This window comes from Octopus sinensis, linkage group LG10, assembly GCF_006345805.1.
Source record: "Octopus sinensis linkage group LG10, ASM634580v1, whole genome shotgun sequence".
Taxonomy (NCBI): Eukaryota; Metazoa; Mollusca; class Cephalopoda; order Octopoda; family Octopodidae; genus Octopus; species Octopus sinensis.
This window is the reverse complement of record NC_043006.1, coordinates 81,762,494-81,783,603: the sequence shown is the minus strand read 5'-3', so window position 1 is coordinate 81,783,603 and position 21,110 is coordinate 81,762,494. Positions and strand designations below refer to the sequence as shown.

General features: G+C 37.4%; 1 protein-coding gene across 1 annotated transcript in view; it reads right to left on the bottom strand.

Annotated features, from left to right (window-relative positions):
- Positions 1-21,110, bottom strand: part of LOC115216394 — a 57,155-nt gene that overhangs the window by 20,288 nt on the left and 15,757 nt on the right. The window contains exon 3 of the mRNA XM_036506854.1: positions 3,138-3,375. Coding sequence (XP_036362747.1) covers positions 3,138-3,375 — 238 coding nt within the window. The remainder of the gene's footprint in view (positions 1-3,137; positions 3,376-21,110) is intronic.

Genomic DNA, 21,110 nt, shown 5'->3' with positions numbered 1-21,110 from the left:
AGAACACAAACATCTAACGCAACCGCGGAACTTCTCCCGTCAGCTGCTTATCGGATATCAAAGTGATTTCGACACCTTCAGAGAAGATTACTACTTCCGATGATGTCAAACAGCCTTAGAAAGTATTTTCTATTGTTGTTCAACGACTATATATATAAACAAAACGCTTGTACCTGGACTATACATACGTACCTGCACACATACATACATACATACATACATACATACATACATACATACATACATACATACATACATACATACATATATTGATTTTGAAGTTTCACTGGTAGGACTGAAAGCTAGATTGATTGCTAAATGGATTTTGTTCTCCCTTGTTCGCTATATCTATCTATCTGTCAATCAATCAGTCTATCTATCTATCTATCTATCTATCTATCTATCTATCTATCTATCTATCTATCTATCTATCTATCTATCTATCTATCTATCTATCTATTTGTCTATCTATACATGCATACACACACGTAAGAGAACAGCATTTATCAATCTATCAATCACTCAATCTGTCTACTTACCTACTTATCTATAAACATTGCATACATACGTATGTATGTGTAACGTATACATAAAATATTTGTGTATGAATGTGCGTGTGTGTGTGCGTGTATGTTGGCCACATACACATCTAAGAAAGATTATAAAATAAATAGGAATCCAATAAATGCATAAGTTAAAGCAGCAACGCATAATGTGAGTAATATATGGAATATATGTGATCTTAAAAGATTTTTATCTCACTCTTAAGGTTTTTCGTCCACCGGTTCTTTTCCACTTTCACTTTCATTTTCCCCCTCTCTTACCCTCCGTCTCTATCTATTTTGTCTCTACTCTCTCGAAGTGTATTTGTTCCTCTCATCACTCTTGCACGTAATGGTGCTGAAAAAATAAAACCTCTTCTGCACAAAATTCCTCGGTTAAGTCCATCCCACTTGTGCATGGAAACAGCTTCGCGTTTAAAGATAAGTAGCTTGGAATATTGCTATATTTTTCCTCGGCTTCATATTGTTGTGATTTTATTGCTTAATACCGAGCAATTTTCTCCTCACGCCTTTTTACATACACTCATTATTTTCTTATAGAAAAACAACAACAACAATAATAATGATAAAAACGGAATTGTTTTCTTAGTGTATAAATATTTTAGCAACCACATCAACACAATCTCTCTCTCATACACACACACACACACACACACACACACACACACACACACACACACACACACACACTCACATACACACACTCTCTCTCTTCTCCCTCTCTCTTTTTCTCTCCCCACCGGCTCTTTAATTTTTTTCCGTTTTTGCCTCACATCACAAGCCTACCTATATAGGTAAAATACGTAGGCACTCTTACGCGTGCACATTTGTTTTATATGTATAGGAAATATTTACGCAAAGCTATGAACAAAGTACGTGTATATAAATCAATCTTTCAATCAGTGCACACAAAGTAGAGGATTTATAATGTTTTTCCTTCAAGCATAATTTAAAAGAATATATAAAACAGTATAACAAAATGTTACTTGCATTTTTCTATTCACTGATAGCCAAAGGAGTTTTTGAAGTAGTAGTAGTAGTAGTAGTAGTAGTAGTAACAGTAGCAGCAGCAGCCGTTCAAGAATTTGGATCTGGAGATCTCCATTTCCAGCGACTTCGAGGGCCACCTCCCAGTGGTGTCGGGCGTCAACGAAGAGCTCTCGACTACAACAAGACGACCAAAGTTTTTTTCCAAGGTCTGGGGTCTCCCGCCCCTAAGCTCTAGACCATCACCTAATCACCCTTACCCGTCTTGTTGCTTAACAACAACAACAACAACAGCAGCAGCAGTAGTTGTTGCTGTTGTTTTGTTCTTCAGTATTACAGATCAGCCCTAATTGAGCATACCTAGGGACTATGTGAGAGATTTGTTGCAGGAGGGCTTGTGAAATTTTCTGAGGTCTCAATATTTGGATTAACTGAAGACTAGTTTTTGCAGAATAGATACTGGAACTCCGTCGGTTAAGAGGATGAAGGGTCCAGTTGATCCGATCACTTGTGAAATTAGTCTGCAAGTGGTTGAGCGCCCCACAAACACGCATACCTATTTCTTTACTACCCACAAGGGGCTAAACACAGAGAGGACAAACAAGGACAGACAAACGGATTAAGTCGATTATATCGACCCCAGTACTTTAATCGACCCCGTAAGAATGAAAGGCAAAGTCGACCTCGGCGGAATTTGAACTCAGAACGTAACGGCAGACGAAATACCGCAAAGCATTTCGCCCGGCGTGCTAACGTTTCTGCCAGCTCGCCCCACAAACATGCATGCCCTTAACGTAGTTTACAAGGAGATTGGGCATGACACAGAATGTGACAAGGCTGATCCTTTGAATTACAGGTACACCTCAATTTTGCCAGCCGAGTGGACTGGAGCAGCATGAAATAAAGTGTCTTGCTCAAGGATACAACGCGCCGCCAGGAATGAAACTCACAACCTTACGATTGAGAGCTGAATACCCTAATCACTTGGCCACGCCCCTTCACTACAAAATGAAAAGGAAAACCGAAATAAACTTCGAAACCATGCTGATGAGATTCCTTAGCATACTTATGATCAAAGACGTTCCAGCCGTATTCACCGTTTTTTTTTGTTCAAATTTAACCAAGCTGTGATTACGTTACGAAATATGTCTTTTCATTATAAAGACGGTATGCTGTGATTTGAGGGAACTTTGGTTTCTGTCTCGAGAAGATTGATTGACCTGCAAGAAAGATGCTTTCTCTTTAATTTGCATCCAGAGAAGTTCTTTATTCTTGACATATAAAATATCGACAGCTGTGTAATAGGGGCGTAGTAAAGGCCAGGTACAGTGGTAATCTGTCACCTATGCGTGCATGTGTGAAGGGCAGAATATCTTATCTTACTACTTATGCTTGTCATTTTAGGGTGGGATGCCAAAGGTGTGATTTGTGATTGAAAATAAACAAACCATTTCTTTCATGAATTGATTTCAAATGGTAACTGTATTGCGATATAAACTGTTCTGCCCATATTTTTGTGTTCGTCTATCTAATACAACTAACGTAAAATTGTTATTCTTAAGAGTTGAAGAACGTATCATGTCTTACCTTCAGGTGCTAGGTTAGAATCGTCAATAATGTCATCAATTTCTACCAATGCACAGGCGCCGTCTTCAGTCTCCAGCCCAAGAACGATTTCTGGTGGCGTTTTCACAAACTTCTTTGCATTTTCAACGGAATCTAAACAATCTGGAGACGCCTGGGTTTTAGGGGTTGTTGCTGACATGTCTGCAGGTGGCTGAGGAAGTTGAGCGAATTTTTTTGGCTCTTTGGGTCCCTTTTTCTGCTGGAAATATAACAAGATAACAACAACAATAATAATAATAATAATAATAATAATAATAATAATAATAATAATAATAATAATGGTTTAAAATTTTGGTACAAGGTCAGAAATTTCGAGGAGGGGGTAAATCGATCACATTGACCCCAGCACTCAACTGGTATTTATCAATCCCGAAAGGATGAATAACAAACTCGAACCCGGCGGAATTTGAACTCAGAACGTTAAGACGGACGGAATACAACTAAACATTTTGCATGACGTGCTTGCGAGTCAGCCATAGTCACAAGGTCTGAAATTTTTGGGGAAGGGGGCTAGTCGATTACATCAACTCTAATGCGAACCTGGTACATAGTAACTCTAACCTTAATGATTCTGCCATCTCGCCCCCTTAATAATAATAATAATAATAATAATAATAATAATAATAATAATAATAATAATATTGATCATCCTTTCTACTATAGGCTCAAGGCCTGGAATTCGAAGAAAGGGGTAAGTCGATTTCATCGACCCCAGTGTTCCACTGGTACTTAATTCATCGACTCCGAAAGGATGAAAGGCAAAGTCGACCTCGGCAGAATTTGAACTCAGAATGTAGCGGCAGACAAAATACCACTAAGCATCTTACCCGGTGTGCTAACGATTCTCTCAGCTCGCCGCCTTTAATAATAATAATAATAATAGTAATAATAATAATAATAATAATAATAATAGTAATACTTTCTACTGGAGGCACAAGGTCTCAAATTTGTTGGGAGGGGACTAGTCGGTTATACTGACCCTAGTGTTTCACGGGTACTTAATTTATCGACCCCGAAAGGATGAAAGGCAAAGTCGACCTCGGCCGAATGTTATGTCAGGTTACTTTCGAGTGCTACTAGTAACATGTAACCCAGTACAACCTGTTGCATGGTCGGGTCGTCGGCGACTAAACCGGCAACCCCACCAAGCTTGCTTGGTGAAGAGGGCGTTTATTGGACACCCTGCGGGATGTAAAACAAAACCCGTCAAAGGGCGGAGGAACTCTTGAGAGTCAACGGCCATCCAATAAATGTCTTATGGCTGTATCATGCGCGGGGACATAGAAATATTCGGACTGAATACCTGATCGCGCGATTAAACCATTGGGAGTGAAGGACTCCTAGCCTTTGTTAGGGCATCCTTCTAGGAGAAGGTAACTCAGGTAACTGGGATAACTCCGACATAAAACATGCGGCTCAGTGGTTACCGATGATGTTGACTTGTTCTTCTTTTCGGATTATGGCTGCTGTTGCTTAGTGAGTGGGATTGACTCAGTGCACAGCCTTTCCTCACTTTAAAAAAATCTTCTTGCACAGGCATTGCACGATAACAACATTGATTAAGCTTTGTGCAATGGCCATACTCGATAACGAAGGGGCAGCCACCATCATGTGGTACGCGTAATTAATGATTTCTCTGTATTTGCGTATTTTTGTTCTATTTTCAGCTTTGTTGTTCTGCCAACTGAATTGGATTTAATTTATGATGGTGGAATGTTGTTACATAAATGGGCGTGGGTGTGAAAGAGGGTATCAGTAACATTATTTGTCTTTTTATTTTATTTCTTTCGTGTATCCGATTTCTTTCTATCTGTATCCATTGTGTAGGTTAAATTTCCGCTATTGTCACTCTGTATATACATCTCTGTATTTTAATGCTATTTATTTGTATATTTAAACTGAATGTAAGACACTATAATATATTATATTCTGTGTATTTTTGCTATTATCGGGAATCTATCGACCTACTTAACTACGTACCATTTTCCCCACCCACCTATCTCTGTCTGTCTGCCTGTCTCTGTCTGTTTGTCTGTCTGTCTGTCTGTCTCTGTCTGTCTGTCTGTCTGTCTCTCTCTCTCTCTCTATTTAACCGTCTGCTATTTGTCTGCTATTTGTCTGCTAACTATTTTAAATAAATATACAAGGTAATTTATATTACTATGTTACATAGTCTCATATTGTCTTCTCGATTCCTTGTAACATTTCTGAAGTAGAGGTATATTTTGTATCATTTTAGATATTCATTATGGATGAGAGTTCGTGAAGTCGTATGTATTTTCTCCAGAGAACTGGTTCTGTTTTCTCGTGTATAAACGGATTCGGTAACTTGTCGAAATGTCAGATCTTGGAGGTGTATAAATAGTGATTTCTCTTCCAGCATGTTTACCAGTCTTGTTTACCACATTTTCCAGGTCTTGTCGATAAAGAACGGATGCTGGTCTCTTTTATTTGTACTCACAGTTATTTCCATCGATTCTAGGTGTTATTTCTTCTATATAATTTACACGTCTCTGCGAGAAACCTTATCCAGTATCCCACGTCTCATTGCTCATTTGTAGGTTTAGTTTTGCTTATTCTGTAGTTATTATTTGTGCAGAGTGTTTTGCATATACTGTATCCGCAAACCTTTAAAACGAGAGCCCAAAATGCAACGTATATCATAATTTCTTCAAATCATTTGAGTGATCGAAATTCGATGATTTGTACCTGTTGTCTGGACGCTCCCTGACGATGAAGTAGGCTAGCCCAATACGTAGATATAGAGGAAGAAGCCTAGATGTCAAGAGCACAGAGAGTAGTAGAGCAGAAGTAGAGTTGAGTAGTAGAGGCATCCGAACGTGCGACATAACAGTGGCGACGAGGATTTCGGAGAACACACAACCACTGTGTAGTATTGCGATATAAGAGTACCTAAGTTATTTAGTATGTAACGTTATAGAGGCATACAAGAAAGAGTTGGCCCTTTTGTGATCGATACAAAGAGAAAAACAATCGTATGAGAAACTATCACTGCAGTTAAAGTACAATCAGTTAGCAGAAAAAATAACCCCAGAATTATCCACGCATATTCAATTTTATCCTCGTTTACATATTATATCGAGAATGAGAATGAACATGAATACATATATAAAGTGTAAAAATATATAAATAGACTGGAAATTATTAGATGGACCGAGGCTGAACTTGTCTAAAATTAATTAGGCAAATACGAAAATAGTTGATAAGATATAACGATGTCATACAGATGTAACCTTATACTTGACAAGGACAGATTAACACAGAGCTTCTTTTTTTTTCTACTTCTTATCATTTAATAGAAAGATTGTAAGAAGTGAATTTAAAAATATAACTCACGTAGGCGAAAAGAGGAGGTAGCGAAGTGGGGGCTTGTTACATAAACAGATTGAAAGGTCATAGGTTTTTTTTTATGATGAACACCAGAAAAAAAAAAAGAAACGAAAACGGTAACAATGCTAGAACAACTCTAGTACATGTATATATTTTTCTTACTGAGATAAGCACCGAATTCTAATGATAAAATACGAACAAAAGATGATTTAAGCGATGCTCAAAATGCTGTTGTTGATTATAAACTCAACGTTGCCATTTCCAAGAATCGTTTCTAATAAACATTCCAGTCAAATACTGGTTTCAAATTTTAGGATCAGACCAGCAATTTCGCGGAAGAGGTTAAGTCGATTAGATCAACTCCAGTTCAACTGGTACTTATTTTATCGACCTCGTAAGGATGAAAGGCAAGGTCGACCTCGGCAGAATTTCAACTCAGAACGTAAAGACAGACGAAATACCACGAAGCATTTAACGATTCTTCCAGCTCGCCGCCTTAATAGCGGCGAGCCGGCAGAATCGTTAGCACGCCGGGCGAAATGCTTAGCGGTATTTCGTTTGTCGCTACGATCTGAGTTCAAATTCCACCGAGGTCGACTTTGCCTTTCATCCTTTCGGGTTCGATAAGTTAAGTACCAGTTACGCACTGGGGTCGATATAATCGGCTTAATCCGTTTGTCCTCTCTGTGTTTAGCCCCTTTTGAGTAGTAAAGAAATAGGTATTTCGTCTGTCGCTACGTTCTGAGTTCAAATTCAGCCGAGGTCGACTTAGCTTTTCATCCTTTCGGGGTCGGTAAAATAAGTACCAGTTGCACATTGGAGTCGATGTAATCGACTAGTCCCATCCACCAAAATTTCAGGCCTTGTGCCTATAGTAGAAAGGATCATTATTGTTATTGTTATTATTAGGGCGACGATCTAGCAGCATTGTTAGCACGCTTACCGAAATGCTACGTGGCACTTCGTTCGCCTTTACGTTCTGGGTTCAAATTCCTCGACTTTGCCTTTCATCCTTTTGGGTCGATGAATTAAGCACCAGTCAAGTACTGGGGTTGATGTAATTGACCAATTCCAGGTCTTATGACTGTATTATTATTATTATAATTATTATTATAATTATTATAATTATTATTATTTTTAGTATAATTATTATTATAACTATTATAATAATAATAATAATTATTATTATTATTATTAATAAGGCGGTGAGCTGGCAGAATCGTTAGCACGTCAGGCGAAATGCTTTGCGGCATTTCGTCCATCTTCACGTTCTGAGTTCAAATTCTGCCAAGGTCGACTTTGCCTTCCGTCTTTTCGTGGTCGATAGATTAAGTACCAGTGACACACTGGGGTCGATGTAATCGACTATTCCCCCGCTCAACGTTTCAGATCTTGTACCTTTAGTAGAAATGATTATTATTATTGTTATTATTATCATCATCTGTTATATGCCATCAGTTTTCATATCTCACAGAGCTTTTCTGGTTTTGTTTAGAAGAGGTTTTTTTCTTTCTTTTTTGTTTTTTAGGATTTTTTAATAACAAAGTTTTGTTCGTATTAACCTACAGAAGTTTCTGAAAATTCTCGTATGGAAAAAAAAACCCTCTCCTTTTTGTTGCTTCTCGACGAAGTACTAATCATGGAAATAAAAATGGTAAGCAGCGGATACATACTCCTCAAAAGACAAAAACGAAAAATGACAAATAGATAGTTATAAACACAGAACATTACAACCTAACTAATATGTTCTGTCGGTACATATCGCTGTGAAGCGAAAGGGACATGTTGACTGCAAGAAGGTGGGAGACTGTCAGGGACAGCAAGGAAAGAAAGAAAGTGAAAAAGAATGACCACGACTAAAAACAAATCAAATGGTTGAAAGTCATTCCCGAAGGAACATCTATCCCTGTCGATTGTATAAAGTTCACAGTCAATCGAAAGAAAAACGAGAGCCCAATAAAACAACTGAACGAAAGAAAAAAAAAGCTCATGAATGGCTTATGAAAATAGTGCAAGGTATGTGTTATTATTATTATTATTATTATTATTATTATTATTATTATTATTATTATTATTATACATTGTGTACACGTCAAGTATAAAATAGTACTACCCAAATAAATATTTGGATGTAGTTATCTAGAATAACCTCGTATCGCAGAATTATTACGTTCACGCAAAACGCACTCCATACTACTCGGACGTAGGTACGATATGAAACCAACACACGTCGCACAAACACTAACTAATACGGTCGACCAACACGGTCAACTGTCCTTGATAGTTCACACTGTTCTTATTTATTGCAATCCGTTTCTTCATTTTCAGTCCCGTGGGGTATTCAGGATGTACAGACATACTGTGAGCAAAGGGAGATGTGGAAATTAATTCAGTGAGGAATATAGCGTGCATGTAAGCATTCACCAAAGCGTGGTTCTTAGTCTATTTTTTATTTAATGTAGTTTTCCAAGCCACAAAAGAGTTGTTTTAAACTGGCTGTCTTGGGAATTTTTATATACTGAAGACAAGAGTCTGTAGAAGACTTAAAGAATAAATTCTAGAAGCGGAAACAAAATCTAGAATTGGTGGGGTCTCAGCTGTAACTTGGCAAAGAGTAAGATTTTTGTAAGTAAGAAAGAAGACAGCGCGGCCCCCATCAAGGAAATGGCTGAGCTCGATATGTAGAAACAAACAAGGTAGAAAAGAACATCATAGTCTGACAGGCAGACCGATAGAGATTAAAATCTTTGTATGTGGCAGATGTACTGTACTAAGCTATCAGATCATTTGCAAAATCAATCGTTTCTTCATTCAGGTTCCATAGAAATAGTTGGTAGCTTCTGTGACGTATTCAGAAATAGAGGAGTCTGCTCTGAAAGTATCGTATTCAGAATGAGAATAAGGTGGAAAAACTTCAGAGAGCTACTACCTCTGTATAAGGCTACACGTTTTTGTCGTGGGATGTAGTGAAGTTTAACCTTGAGTGCTACTTATTTCATCAACAGGGGAATTTGAAAAGGAAAATCAATACCAGCATAAAACAAAAAAAAAAAAAGCTTTCAAATTTATTGGTTCAAAGCAAAACAAGTAATAAAAATGGTGTTTAATCATGTATTTCTCGCATGAGAAATAAGGCTTCGTATTTTGGAGGCTTGTACAACTGGAGAAAAAACTCACGATATTGAACGATATTGCATTACCCCAGAGGTAAACCATGACGGATTTGAATTGAGAAAGTAAAGGGAAATAACTAAATACCACATGATGCTTTCTCCGACGTTCGGCCAATCTATTAGCTTGTATGGACCAAACAAAAAAACGACAAAAAAGAAAGAAAAAAGAGAAAAATAGAAAAAATTAGTAAACAACTTTTAGCGTCTCTTTATAAACATAATTTTCAACGAAATCTAATTGTTAGCATTCAAACATGCCGTTCTTAGCCAAGAAAGCTCTGATGTCATTCTTTTCAAATTTGGACAAAGCATTGTGCAAATCTCTTTGGAAAAGATGTTCGTATTAAGTTTATTTTTCTGTGCCTATTTCGAGAGTATTTGTGCTCATCGCTTGTTTGCTATCGTAGAAAAAAACAAAATGGCTTCATCGATAGCAGTTCATGTCGATAGGGATTTTAGAGTACACATACACGCAAATACACATATCCAAGCAAGCGCACACACACACACACATATAGTATGTATGTACATACACTCATCTGTCTGTCTGTCTCTCTGTCAATATCTATCTATCTATCTATCTATCTATCTATCTATCTATCTATCTATCTATCTATCTATCTATCTATCTATCTATCTATCTATCTACATCTACGCACGCATGCACTCACACGTGAGGCGGAAAATTAACAGAATTGTTAGAACATCAGACAGAATTATTCACATTTGTCCTGGCTCTCAACACTCCGAGTTCGAACACCACCGAGGTTAATTTTTGTCTTTAACCTTTTCGAGGTCGAAAAAAATGTACCAATCCATGGTGGTGCATTTGCAGAACTACAAGAATGCCGTACCGGATGCCTTACAATATTTGTTTTGGCTCTTCACGTTCTGAGCTTAAATCCTACCATGGCCTACTTGGGTTGTAGATTTAGCACTTCATCCGTTGTACCGCTTTTACTTAGGGCCTTGTCTGCCTTTAGCGAAGCTCATTATGTTGCAAGAATACCTCCCGGTTTTAGAAAACCTTTTTTCATCCTACTCGTCTCAGAGAACCTAGTATCATGTGCACTGCCTTCTCTCCTGACTTAAATGTTTATCTCTTAGATTTCCTACAGAATTCAGAACTAGCACTGCAAGTTACGACGATTCCTAAACGAGTACTAAACTACGTAAACAATGAGATCGAAGAGAGAAAAAATTGGTAATGAGTATATATGCATATTTCACGAGTTATTGTCCTTTCATCAGTACTTCATCTAACCCATTAACTATCCATAGGTACACTGCTCGGATCTTTTCGGTTTGAACGGCAGTTTTTAACATAATTTCTAGGTAACTAAAAAATTTTAAACTTCGTATACTGGTAGAATGTGTTTATAAAACATCTTTTTCTCTTGGCTTTATTGAGAAAATTCTATAGTTTGTAAGATATTTTTTTTTTCTTCAATTTCTGCAATTTCAACCAATCAGTGACGTCTATTGAGTTAAAAAGCATTCTGTGCCGTATGAATATATCCCTCGTTTAAGAAACAGATTGGGTTTATTTACATTTGTGAAAAAAAAAAGATACTCTCCCCCCACGCCTAACCCTAACCCTAATTAACCCTAACTAATCCTAACTAACCCTAACCCTAAAAGAGATTGAAATGCAATAGATCAATTCTAGGGTCATAATTATGGTTGACAATTTCATATGACACCGCTAGAAAGAACTGCCGTTCAAACTGAAAAGATCCGTACACTTCTCTAATACCCACTAGGGTTTAGCGGTGTAATACAATTGGATAGACCCATTTGCATACTAAGCACATTCCTAGCAACAGGTACTCTTTTACTCTTTTACTTGTTTCAGTCATTTGATTGCGCCCATGCTGGAACACCGCCTTTTAGTCGAGCAAATCGACCCCAGGATTTATTCTTTGTTAGTTTCTAAAACTCTGTTTCTATTTTTTTGTTTGTTTTACGTCGTAGTCTATCGGTTACATGCTGTTAGTTTTTAGCTGTAAGACCCGCGTTTCCAGTCGTTTTGTTTGAACTCTAGCGCTTTCGAGATGAGCGATACCAACTTTTTCCAAGTACCAAAATCATAATGATTCTGGATAAAAAGTTGACTGTTGAAATAAGGCCCTTCCTTTCACGTTTTAGTCATTTTTATTAATTATCACACACGCCCTTCACCCTTATTTTGATTTCAGAAAAAATTCTCAGTGGTAGTAATGGTGGTGATGGTAAAAGTAGTAGTAGTAGCAGTAATAGTAGAAGTGATAATTAAAATGCTATTAGTAGTGATGGGGAGGGGTAATAGTAGTAGTACTCATGGTGGCAGTGAGGGTAGTGGTAGTAGTAGTAGTTGTAGTAGTCTCAGCAACAGTAGTAGTAGCAGCCTTCGATCCACGGACATGAGACAGACATCAGCAGCGAGACTGGATCACCGCCAGGCCTCCATATATTTGATGTAAACAGCAGCAGACTAAGCTAAGCAGCAAAAAATATACCACCACCACCACCACTACTACCACCACCACCACCACCACCACTACTACTACTACTACTACTACTACTACTACTACTACTACTACTACTACTACTACTACTGCTGCTGCTACTACTACTACTACTACTGATGATGATGATGATGATGATGTTGGTGATGATGATGGTAATACTAGTATTACAGGAACACTGGCAGTTTTTTCTTTGTGCTACATTAGCTGACTCCACGATTGGAAAACAAAATTTCACAAGAAACGCTAGGAAACGGTTATTAACAAGTGAAACTATTTGCTGTTACCATTGGAGACGAGCGATAGCTGGATTTAACTGGAGAGACGGGGGAAATTGTATTAACTTCTCAGCGTAAAATGGAAATAGAGAAACGCGGAATAGAGGGAAGAGAGAGAGAGAGAGAGAGAGAGAGAGAGAAAGGAGGAGGAGAGAAAAGAAGAAGGAGAAAGCAAAAGGTGGATAGCGGAGGAGAGAGAGAGGCAGAGAGTAAAGAGATTGAGAAAACGGGGAGAAAGAAGTATGCACATGCTTGTATACACACGTTTATTACTATCTGTCTATCTGTATGTATGTGTTGATGTGTACGAAAATATGTGTGTATGTGTGTGCGTGTGTGTATTGGTATATATATATATATATATATATGCATATATAATAGAGAAGTATTCATATATACATATGTACGTCTATATGTATATAAATATATTCATGCATACATATAAGCACACACATATGCATACACACACAAGGCTTTCTTTTATTCTTTTACTGTTCTACTCATCGGATTGCGGCCGTGTTAGGGCATCGCCATGAACATTTTTAGTCGGAAAAATCGCCCCCGCTGCAATTTATATATATATATATGTGTGTAGGCAGGCAGGCAGAGAGAGAGAGAGAGAGAGAGGAGAGCGAGAGAGAGAGAGAGAGAGGGAGAGAGGGAGAGAGGGAGGGAGAAGATAAGAGAAAGGAGGAGAGGGAGATAATTAAGAAACAATGAAATGTTAAAATTTGAGAAAGAATAATACAAGATTTAGTGGTTTGTTCCTTTCCCCAGCCATTAACCTCGCTTGTTGCTTTTGTTGATTAAGAAGAAATGCTTTAAGACAAAACAGAAAAAAAAAATCACTCCCACATTCTCTGCTCTCTATTCATGTTTATCATTAGATGATATACACAGTTAGAGTGGACAGCCATTAAATCATAATATTTTCGGAATCTAAATAACAACATTTATTATATAAACGTTGCTTTTATCCTCTGCGACTGTTTGTGTCAAATATGCGCTTGCTGGCTTTAGATAAAGTCTGTGAACACTCCTACGCATGCAAATTGTCAAAACAATATTTTTCCTAGTAGAGGTATCTCCACTGCCTTAGTAAGATAGGAAATTTGTCGGTCGTATAAGACACTCTTCGTTCTCCTTGTAGGTTCTGGTCACATTATATCCGAGTTCTTCTTTGGCCGAATATAAGAGGATTTCACTTAAACCACCTGTCTCTTCAACACACGTTAATGTAAGAAGTAGAAGTAGTCAAAGAAACATCTAGATTCATGGAAATTTTACCGTAACTAAACATATAAATATATATTTTAAATCTTTTGGTCAGAAGAGAATGTTGAGTCCATAACTTGTTATAAGGCCAATTAAACTTGTGGAAAGGTAGCCTGGGCGAAATGCTTGCAACATAGTAGACTCCGCAAAAGGCACCGAAGGTGCCGTGCAATGGTGTTAAACAAGGTATCAGGCTAAGTCTACCATCCAAAAGTTAAATCTACCGTATATATTGCTAGGAATACTGATTGTCAAACGGTGAAGAAACAAACACAAAAACACCCCCACCATACATATATACACAATGGGCTTCCATAAAATTTACGTCTATCAAATTCTGTCAAAGGCTTTGGCTGAATTGAGGGCATAGTAGAAGATACTTGCTCAAAGTTCAACGCGGAATTTCGTAATTGCGAAGCGAATTTCTTAAACTATTCTGTCTTGTCCACGAAGATAGAATTGTCCTCAGGGTTTTAAATTTTAGCTGATAATGTTAGATTAATGCATAAATAATGTAGGCAAAAGAACCTTAATTTCGAGGAGGAATTAGTTGATTATATCGATCCTGTATTCTGTCGTTCGACTCCGAAAAGTTGAGAGGCTAAATTGATCACGGTAGGCTTTGAACCAAGGATGTAAAGAACTGGAAAAATGTATTGCATGCCATTTTCTCGGATGTTCAAACGATCCTGTCAATCTGCCAAGAAGCATCTTAAAGTTCATAATTATTATAGCGCATAATCAGGAAGATAGTTGTTTTGTTTTTTGATTTCTGAGTAAATGAATAAATAATTATTAAGCAATTAATCTCAAGGTTAACGTTCCTATGTTATGATTAATAAACAATTAAGCAATTAAATCGAGAGTAATGTCCTTAAGTTAATAGCTATTAAACAGTTTAATAACAAAAAAATACAGTTCTTGATTCGATGGAAAAATACAGGAATATTCTGAAGTTCATAAGCGAGGACAGAATTACGATTTTGACGAAATTTTTAATTTAATGAACACCAAGAACGCTAAAGTGGACCAAACTGATGGCTAAGTGGGGAATGATTGGTTTCAAATTTTGGCACAAAGCCAGAAAGTTCGGGAGAGTAGGCAAGTCGATTAAATCGCCCCCAGTGTTTAACTGGCACTAATTTTATCGATCCCGAAAGGATGAAAGGTATAGTCGACCTTGGCGGAATTTAAACTCAGAACGTGAAGGCGAACAAAAAAATGCCTCTATGAAGCATTTTACCCGACTTTCTAACGATTCTACCCACTCACCGCCTAAGTGAGTTAGAAACATTGAGAGGGAAGTGTGTGTTTGTGACAGAAAGTTTGGCTGGTTTGTCCAAAGAACTATAATTAGAGATTTAAAGGCAGCCGTCTGCAACATAGTCAAGAATTTGTGAACTGCAGAACTTGTAAGAGATATCAAATGATTGTCTGAAATGAATGCATAATGGCACACAATTGAACAATGGAGGTTTTAGTAGGACATTATAAGTCTTGTTGTTTAATAGACATCAAATTAAAGGGGTAATAATGGTGTTGTTAAAATCTTCTGGTGATCACGAGCGGAACAAGAGCAGGTAAATTTCGTGCTTGCCTTAAATCGTCATTTGTTTGGATCAAAGTTATAATATTGAAACTATATACAAATTCAGCGGACTCGCGGTCGTAGGATCGCGGTTTCGATTCCCAGACCAGGAGTTGTGAGTATTTATTGAGCGAAAACACCTAAAGCTCCACGAGGCTTCGGCAGGGAGGGTGGCGATCCCTGCTGTACTCTTTCACCACAACTTTCTCTCACTCTTTCTTCTGTTGGCCTGCTCGCTTAGCCTGCAGGGTCGCGTCATTTGAAGATTAAAATAGTGCGAAGCGCATTGTGACCAGCGATGTGTAGCAACATCTGATGGCCTGGTCGGTCACGGTGTTATACAAATTGGGAGTCATCTTTTTGTGATGAACTGTTAAGTTATTTTGCCAGGTATTGTAACAAGTTGTATAAGTTTCCTTCCGACAGCACCGGCACCACGGACCCATCTCATATAAGCGCAGTGGATAAAACAGTAGTTGAATTGATAACGGTGCGTCTCAACTTGCAACAATACTAACACATAAGTGGCTGTGTGAAAAATGTTTAGGTAACAGCATCAACTGGCAGCTGTTGCAGATACATTCAGTAAAGGATTATACATACAAGTCTATAGATATTGGTGTAAGATCAAGACGAAATAGTTCCCTGTTGTGTAGAATGTTTATGCAATGAAATATGACAAATAGTCATCAAAACTTCTAATTTCACTGGGTGCAACAGAATAAACGGTACAATTATACTTAGATTCTGCTCTTACCAACAGATGTGCCTTTTCAAACTAAAAGACTTCAGTTTCCAGAACCTTTAAGCTTTGTCATGTAAATCAGTCAATTCCCAGAGTACATATAAGCAGTTGTTGGACTGATTCTTGAGGAATCATGTTCTGCTAATGTATGATGTTCAAGAATCGAAACACTTATCATATTTTTATTTATGTGCAGCTGGTAAAATATTATATATCCTGAAGTGCCGACAATGTTTTGAATTGTCGAGGCTACGATGGTTACAGGTCTAGTATTATATAAACTAAGAGGACCCATAATATCTTTTCATCATCATCATCATTTAACGTTCCTATTCCCATGCTAGTGATGGATGGACGGTCCGATATGAAGTGACGAACCAGAAGGCTTTGACACGGTTTCTGCAGCTGCTTACCTTTCTCAGCTCCAACCATATATATATATATGTATGTATGTATACACACACACACACACACACATATATATATATATATATACACAGCCTAAGCAGGATGTGAATTCAAGGCAGTCTTGAGTCTAAACAACAACAATAGCAACAACAACTGTGAAAACAGTATCTATGTCGATGTACAAAATTATAACGGCAATTAGAATCGATATATTTCGTTCGAAATCTTCTAAAAGCAACATCAGTTGAAAGTCCAGTGTGGCAGTCAATCTTACCAATACTAGTTGTTGTTGTGTTGATGTTATTATTATTATTATTATTATTATTGTTATTATTATTATTGAGTGAGAGAGCAGTGCATGCCATCAAACTGACACTGGGATAAAATATACGAAGCTCAGTATACCCATCATGACTACCCGTCTGATAAGGGGACACTAGGCACATGTATCACAACCATATGTGCGCGACATGGTGATCTCATCTCAAGATAAACAGCACATGACCTTGCAGGTGGGGCCCAGTTAAAATTTTCTTCTGGTCGAGTAGCCCATCCCGCTCAAAAGGTCCCTGAATAAGGGTTGTTTAAAGATGTTGAACGAAACACCCATGTTTGCAAGGGTGAATTATCCAAATCCTAAAGAATCCCTCTCAACACATGGCTATGATGCTTCCCCACTACTTCTGCTCGTGATCAGAGATGCACATATCGTCAGCCACTAAGGGACATGGTCAACTGGTTAAGGTCAAACAACTGACAAGCAAATCTGCGGTATTGCGAAGAATTTTTGCTGTAGCCCATCTTTTTTATACCAAGACAAAACAATGTACATGATAACACTTCCAATCAGTTAAGATCAGAAGCCTTGAGAGCCTATTATTATTATTATTATTATTATTATTATTATTATTATTATTATTATTATTATTATTATTATTATTTGTTTGCTGCCAGAGGTGAAGAACCTGTGTCTGCGCTTTTTGTTTGTTCGTTCGACGTGGAATGATCGCAATAACAAGTTAATTTTGTTGATTAGCCCCCAAGTGGGCCTTACTAGAGCAGACGTTTGATCAAAAGCCATTTATCCATTACCAAACCGCCGTCTTCTTCCGGAGTAAATTAATTCCATCAAAATTTATCCAGTATGGTGTTTCGCTAACCGGTGAATATTTAGTTCGAGTGTGACGGTTGTTGTTTCTAGTAGGTCGCGTATCCACCTAGAAGCTAACTTATATTGAAGTTGATATTTCGCTAGACTGATATAAGGAGCTTGCAAAATAGATATGGTAAATTTTATCAAATGCTTATGATGATGATGACGACGACGAAAACAATGGTGTATGAGAACAATGATGAAGTCGATCGTAATGATGATGTGGATGCTGAAGTAGAATAACCAAACGGTTAGAACAAATTAAACAACAACAACAACAGCAACAGCAGCAACAACAACAAAGTAACAAAAAGAAACAATGAACAAACTAATGTTAATCATTGTAAAAAGTACCAAAAATATACTCACAGAAGTTTCTGGAATGAATTAAGTCTCAAAGAGTAAACGTGAAAGCATCAACAACGAACTTTGGTTACAACAATAAAACAAAATAACCAATCTTTAAATCCTTTCGTAAATGATTGAATCAAAACGTAATAGCAATGAAAAACCAAGATAACGAGGACACGTGAAGTGCAGCGAAGAAGAGAGCAAAGTAAGCTCTAGCAGAAGAGATGGTAATGAGGGTAGAATATTGTCTGATCTTGTTGATAAGAGAGACAGACAATGGAGCACGTAAATGCAAAAATAAATAACAATGTCACTTTGGCTGTTACGTAGTAGATTACACAGAAATTTGAAGATTGACGAGTTTGTATTAAAGTCATCTAACAAAACTATAATTCTGTGTTTTGTTTCGTTTCGTTTTATCATTTTTTTTTCGTTAAATTTCTTTCTTTCAATTTGATGGTTGTTTTGAAGTAGTGAGCTATTTTCCAATGACGAGATAGAAATGAGAAGGTAGGATTAATTAAGTGATGTCTGTCCTGCAAATTTAGATATTTTTTTTACCGACAGTGTAAACTAAGTTAATAAGCTGAGGCTGTAATGTTTCATTCCGCGTGTTGTTTGGCTTTCTCCATGTTACTTTTGCGTTTAACTGTGTAGTGAGAGAAATAGTCACTCCATGGATAGACGCAAGTCATTGCAAGTAACTTTCCCAAACACTGTTTATAGTTAGTTATTCTGATCATAGAAATAACGAAATACCTGCAGCAGATATAAACTTAGTAATCAGGAGATAGTAATCCGATAATTTTACTGGTTGACCGCTCTTTAAAATGACTGATTTTTGATACACGAGTTTCATATTTCTCCAAACAAAAATATGACAATAAAAATAAAATAAATATTGTAGAGTATTAATGGAGTTCGTACAATTAATACAAGTTAAAATTACTGAAATTAATATATTAACTAATTGCTGGCATTATTTAACCCCAGGTCAGCCAGGTAATCTCGGATTTAGAAGTCCTATGATAAAAAAACATTCTAACCATAATCACTATCGTTCCAATGTGTCTTTTGTTTTTAAAGATGATATGGAATGATTTAAGCGAATTTCGATGCTATTTCTAGTTTGTCAAGAGCCCACGTAGAGGCCCACGCACGCATATATATATATATATATATATATAATATATATATATATATATATATATATATAATATATATATATTCATGAGTTTAGAGGATATATTATCCAGGCGGATACGGTGGTAGCTCTCAGTTATGTTCCAGATTACGGCTAACGGCATCGATTCGTATTAAATGTCTATGACTAGTAGCAGTTGAAAGACCCTAAAGAAGCTGCATAGAAAATTATGCCCGGTTGCATATGCAACTGCTCATACTCTGTGTAGTGAAAACACGTGTAGGTCGTCGTCACCATAAAAATATGCCGTATAATGGTGTAAAATAAAAGGAAATATATTTTGAGGAAGTACCAGTTTCCATGTTCTCTATCACTTATATATGACTATGGGAGTGTACCTAGAAAGTTACCCTCACAGGCACAAGTCCGGGCAAGGTTGTTTATGGAAGACCAGCAGTCGCCCATGCATACCAACCTCTCCTCTCCACACCATCGATGTTATCCAAGGGAAAGGCAAAGGCCGATACAGCATGGCACCAGTGACGTCATAATTCAATTTATAAGGCTGAGTGAACTGGAGCAACATGAAATTATGTGTCTTCCGCAAGAACACAAAACACAGTCCGGTCCGAGAATGGAACTCACTACCTTATGATTGTGGGCCCGACGCTCTAACTACTGATCCATGCGCCTTCATACACAGACACACACACATACACACGCATATATCAATGTGTATATATGTGTGCCTGTATACACTGTAAACTCATACGTGCATATACAAACGTACAGATGGGCAAAAACGGAAACTTGCTTAGATCTATCGCTGATATCTACTGACAGGCATCCAGAGTGTATCAGTATATACTCCCTAACATGAACCAACACGAAAATCAGCGGAAGCATTTAGTCACACTTATGTAGATCTCTTCATATTCGACTATTGAGATGTACACACACACACACACACTGGATGTCCATAAATTACCATTACAATTTGAAAAATACAGATAATTCAAGGATAATTCAACAGAGCTTATTAGAAAACGAAGGCAGACAAAATTTTATTGAAAACATCAGAACACTTTTGCGTATTTGCACGCAGCCTTTCAAACTGTAAAAGTAATTTATGGACACCCTCAGTATGTGTGTGCGTGTGTATGTGTGGTGTGTGTGTGTGTGTGTAAATAAATAAATAAATAAATAAATATATATATCTTTATGTATATTCTTTTATTCTTTTACTCGTTTCAGTGGAGCACTGCCTTATATATATATATATATATATATATATATATATAGATATAGATATATATATTCGAGAGGGTATCAAAACGTTCCCAGACTAGTTATATGTAATAAAAAGAAATAACTTATCATCTAAGTTTAACGTCATCTCCTTCGAAATAGTCACTTTGCGCAGCAATACACCGGTCACGTTTGGAATCCGGCCTGAAAGTCGTTTTTCGTAAGCGAGTCAAGGACCTTCTGCGATTCGCTCCTGATCTCGACAGCTAAATCTGGCGAATAGAGAGGGTGCGGAAGCGATACTATGTTGTTTTTGGCGAAAAACTCACAAGTGAAGAGTGCTCGGTGACAGAGGACATTATCGCCGTGAAGAATCTAATTCTTCGCGCTTCACAGATCCGATCGTTTCCCCCGAATATCCTCTCTCAAATGTTTCAAAAGATTGACGGTCTGGCCCTGGAGAACGAATTCTCGATGTACAATACTACGTATGTCGAATAAAAAAACCGTATGTCGAAAAAGAAAAAAGAAGAGCGTTCTCTTGATTGAGCTGCGGCTCTGTCGTGCCCTTTGAAGCGTTCGTACCACTCCAAACATTGCGTACGACCCATTGCTTCGCCGCTTTAAGTTTGCCAAAGCATGCTCAACATCTCAGTAGCAGACTTCTAAGTTTAACGCAAAATTTCACGTTGGCTCTTTGTTCCAACTTTCTA